Source organism: Schistocerca cancellata, chromosome 7 (assembly GCF_023864275.1).
Source record: "Schistocerca cancellata isolate TAMUIC-IGC-003103 chromosome 7, iqSchCanc2.1, whole genome shotgun sequence".
Classification (NCBI taxonomy): Eukaryota; Metazoa; Arthropoda; class Insecta; order Orthoptera; family Acrididae; genus Schistocerca; species Schistocerca cancellata.
In genome coordinates this window covers 555,778,602-555,782,703 of record NC_064632.1, presented here as the reverse complement: position 1 = coordinate 555,782,703, position 4,102 = coordinate 555,778,602, and the positions used below count along the sequence as shown (strand labels likewise).

Below are 4,102 nucleotides of genomic sequence, written 5' to 3'. Positions count from 1 at the left end.
TCTCTCTCCCTCTCTGTCTCCCTCAAACACAGTTCCCCCTTTTATATTTACTTCCTATCGTCCTCACTACCGTTTTTTGAGTCCCTTCTCACGTTGGACTTTTAACCTGACCCTCCGTTCTCCCTGAGGAAGAAAGTGACCAAAAGCTCCCTCTCTCTTTCTCTCTCTCTCTCTCTTTCTCACACACACACACACAAACACACACACACACACACACACACACACTCACACTCACACACACACGGTCCCTCCCTTCTTTTGTTTCCCCTCGCCATTGCAACATGAGAGTACGCTCTTGTGCTAGGGTCTAGTGACCTGCATCTCCTTTCACGTGCTTCACTGCCTCTTCGTCTGTTGTCGCTGGGGAAGAAACCGACAGAAAGCTAGGACGGCAGTAAGGCTGGTGGTGCGCCGCAGGCAGGGCTCAGCGTGCCGTGGTGCCGAGGTGCACAGTGCTGGTGCTGGTGGTGTTTACCGGGTCCATGAGGCCGGCGAGCGGCAGCGGGTAGGCGTCGTCGCCCGCGGCGGCCACCAGCTTCTCGAGCGCCTTGACGGCCTGGTCCACCGGCGGCCACTCGGCGCGCGCCGTCAGCGCCAGCAGCTTCAGCGACGCCTCCCGCATGCCCGCCGTCGCCGAGCCCGGCTTGCCGCCGCTGCCCGACGAGCCCGTGTCGCCGGACGTGGACAGCCGGTCCCCTTTGGGCGAGTCCCGCTTCTCGGCGTCGTCCTTGTCTCCGCTGCCGGCCCCGCCGCCTCCGGCGCCTGCGGTGCCGCCCCCAGCGCCGCCCGCGCCGTTCTTGCCTCCGGCGGCTGCTCCTCCGGCCTTCTTCATCTCGGATCACGAGTCGGGCACCTCCTCTCAGGAGCACCTTTGGTCTACAGCGTGGCGTCCACCACACCGAGACGCCCCCGGGTCTTGCCAACTAGTCAAATGGGTCGAAGACGAGCCGAATGAAGCACTTCAGTGATACACATCTAAGGCGGCAAGTAAGTCCAGTCTGACGTATTTTTCACCAAATCTCAGCACAGGAACGTCGTCGCAGAAGACTGGACCAAATGGCAAGAACGTCTCTAGGCAGATATGTAGTGAGTTGAAAAGTGATCGTATCTTTATAGGAGGGTTACGATACATATATGTTTCATCGATGCACGCTCCCAAAGAAGTTTAACCAAGAACAAGTGGCCAGATATTCTCTAAAGTATACACCAGAGTCGAGCACCGTTTTATGGAGAAAATCTCCGAATTCCGTGTGGCAGGCACCAATTAATTGGCCCTCAGGTTCAAGGTCTGATAATTATCGCACAAAATTCAGTCACTGTCCAAGTGGAAGCATGCAGAAAAGCCCAGAATACTGACTTACGTCACTGTGGAATAAAATTCATAGCTCGTTGTTGTTTTACTTCGTGAAGAATGGCTAAAAGTTGCGCCGACAGCAGTACAGCTTTTTCCTTATTTACAGGTATCACAGTAACAAACCAAAATAACGTAATTTCGCTTCACAGAGACCAGTAAACTGAAATTATTTATTTCACGTTAAGAAGGCTAGTCTCTGATAAAATGACAGTCTGGAGAGCAACAAATCTGGCAAGAATCACATAGCAGTTGTTTAGAGCGGAAACTATTGTACCATTTCACTGCACACGACAAATGTTCTGTACCTACTATATCAACTTTCATCTACATGTCTATAAGCACGCAGAAGTGTCTATTTTTATGTTCATGGACAACAAAGCGTCACGTTGTATTAGACGCGGACTAGATGCCTAAAGTTTTCGTCAAATAACCCTTTTTTCTATACTAGCTTTCGAAAAGGATTTCAACGCATTGCGCACAATACCCGAGCGCAAAATTTACTGCTTGACTAGTCCACAGTCCAGGCATCCACTGCGCTACAACTCGACAAATTCACTTACATTTTCAGTCGCATATTGGCAACGTCAGTGTGACACATACACACCTCAAGGAGGCCGTGTAGCATGCAACACGTAGTAACACCTCATACGCTTCGTTGATATTATAACTTTTTCTGACTACTTATATGGTGTACGAGAATGCACAGGCGCTCTTGAGTACCTCTGTCTTGAAAATAACACGTCACATACTTGCAACCTTTGCACTGGATGATATTTTTCGACTTAAATTGTTCTCCATTCTGGCAGATTGGTGACTGCACTGTTCAAGACATTTTTCTCGGCATTTTTGCCTGCTCTGTATTACACACAGCAACAGAACCGTTACAGGAGGGGCTGTTTTGCGGTAAACACCGTTGAAAAAGTGTGACAACAGTTATTTTTCAATACATAAATACAAGCAGCGGAAGTGTTCCTGTCTTGCAGAAATGCGAGGAGTTAAAAGCGCACGCTAGGCGGCAAAGAACTTGACACAGATCGGAACGGCTACCGCTTACGGAACAGGTCACTGCCGATACTTTTTACGACCGCGGCACGGAAAGCCGTTCTGCAGTTGCAAAGCCACAGCGCGAGTCCGCGTGGCGGAAAAAAATATCTGTCGAGTTGCACAAGTTTGAGCGTATTTTTTTCCGTTTGCGGATAATACGTGTAATTCTGACAGAGTTTCAACCTGCTCACTTTGCGTACTGTCACTGACGAAAAAGTACTGGTCACAGGTCACTTGCGAACTACCACACAGTCACGTGCAGTGGTCGCTTTTCGTCACACGTAAACCGTACAGCACATTCTGAGTTTGTGCCAGTTGGAGTCGGTATCACTCAAGTGAGGAATGACGTCGGCGCAGTACTGCACTCGCTTCCGGCAGCGCAGTTTCACACGTAGCGCCGCAGCGTAGCACCGCGCGACGACAGCGTGTCGATGGCGGGTCCACAGTTGCGTGCGGCGCCGGAATCGTCGGGTGGAGATGACTCGGCAGGTGTCGCGGGCCGCGGTCCCTGGGAGCTATACGCCGGCGACTCAGTGAGCGGGCACCGCGGCGCAGATTTCTGACGATTGCCGCAAGGGGCAGCAGCGGCGGCGCTGCCAAGGAGTGGGGGCGATTTGCATGTGCCGCCGGCGGCGCGAGCCAATGGCTGCGGGTGGGGGACGTGGGGAGGGGCAGTGGCTTACTGGGTCACCGGAGATGAGCCCCGCGCGCTGAACGCCCAAGTCTGCTCACCACAGGCTGTGCAGGGGTAAATCAATAAACAGATACCTTTATGAGTGAGTCTTACCAGATTCCTAGGTGCAAAATGTAATTATATAAAGAAACAGACGCTATGTTGCCTAATTTTTTTGTTTATATATAGGGTTGCTTTCGGTCTTCTAGTCTATTAACTAGTTGTGGCTACTCCTCCTTTTCGTAGTTTTTCGTGGGTGCTAAATTTTAATTTATTAAATTGGTGGGTGGCGATGTCTTCGATCTCCAGGGTCATGATCAGATTATTTTTATTTAAAGCTGGGAGGACGAGTCACAAACTTCATTAAAATCTCTTGAAACAGGAATAGTGGACGTAACGTAGCGTGAAATAGTCGTAAATTGTTTATTAACCGCCGGCCGGAGTAGCCGAGCGGTTCTAGGCGCTACAGTCTGGAGCCGCGCGACCGCTACGGTCGCAGGTTCGAATCCTGCCTCGGGCATGGATGTGTGTGATGTCCTTGGGTTAGTTAGGTTTAAGTAGTTCTAAGTTCTAGGGGACTGATGACCTCAGAAGTTAAATCCCATAGTGCTCAGAGCCATTTTTATTTTTATTTTATTTTTTATTTTTATTTATTTATTTATTTATTTTTTGTTTATTAACCAAGCTCAGTCAATTCGGTGAACAAACAGTATTTTTTTTTCGTTAGAATTAATTTCAAGCACTCAGAATTGAAAATAAATGTCTTGATACATTATATTCGTCGTAATTAAGTTTTCACGTCAGATAACACGCTGAAAGTCAGAGAGGTTGCTGCAATGTGGTCGGTGAAATTCTTGAAATAAATGACAGTCGGCCAATCGCTCTGTCTTGCGACCGGAAGTTAACAATTTCGTGAAAACAGTTTAACTGATATTGAATTGAGACTTACTTCAACATTATAGTACGTGCACTCTAGTATTTTTAAACCACTCAGTCTCACGTGAAAAATCATAACACTCCAATAATTGCAC

The 4,102-nt window shown here is 49.0% G+C and overlaps 1 protein-coding gene across 1 annotated transcript; it reads right to left on the bottom strand.

The window, feature by feature from the left end:
- Positions 1-424: 424 nt before the first annotated feature.
- LOC126092899 (rRNA 2'-O-methyltransferase fibrillarin-like) lies at positions 425-832 on the bottom strand. Its single transcript, XM_049908629.1, has one exon. It carries the CDS (start codon positions 830-832, stop codon positions 425-427), a length of 408 nt encoding a protein of 135 aa, XP_049764586.1.
- Between the last annotated feature and the right edge of the window lie 3,270 nt (positions 833-4,102).

Bases quoted from the DNA above. Each gene is read 5' to 3' on its own strand.
- LOC126092899 (XM_049908629.1), bottom strand. From the start codon at position 832: ATGAAGAAGGCCGGAGGAGCAGCCGCCGGAGGCAAGAACGGCGCGGGC.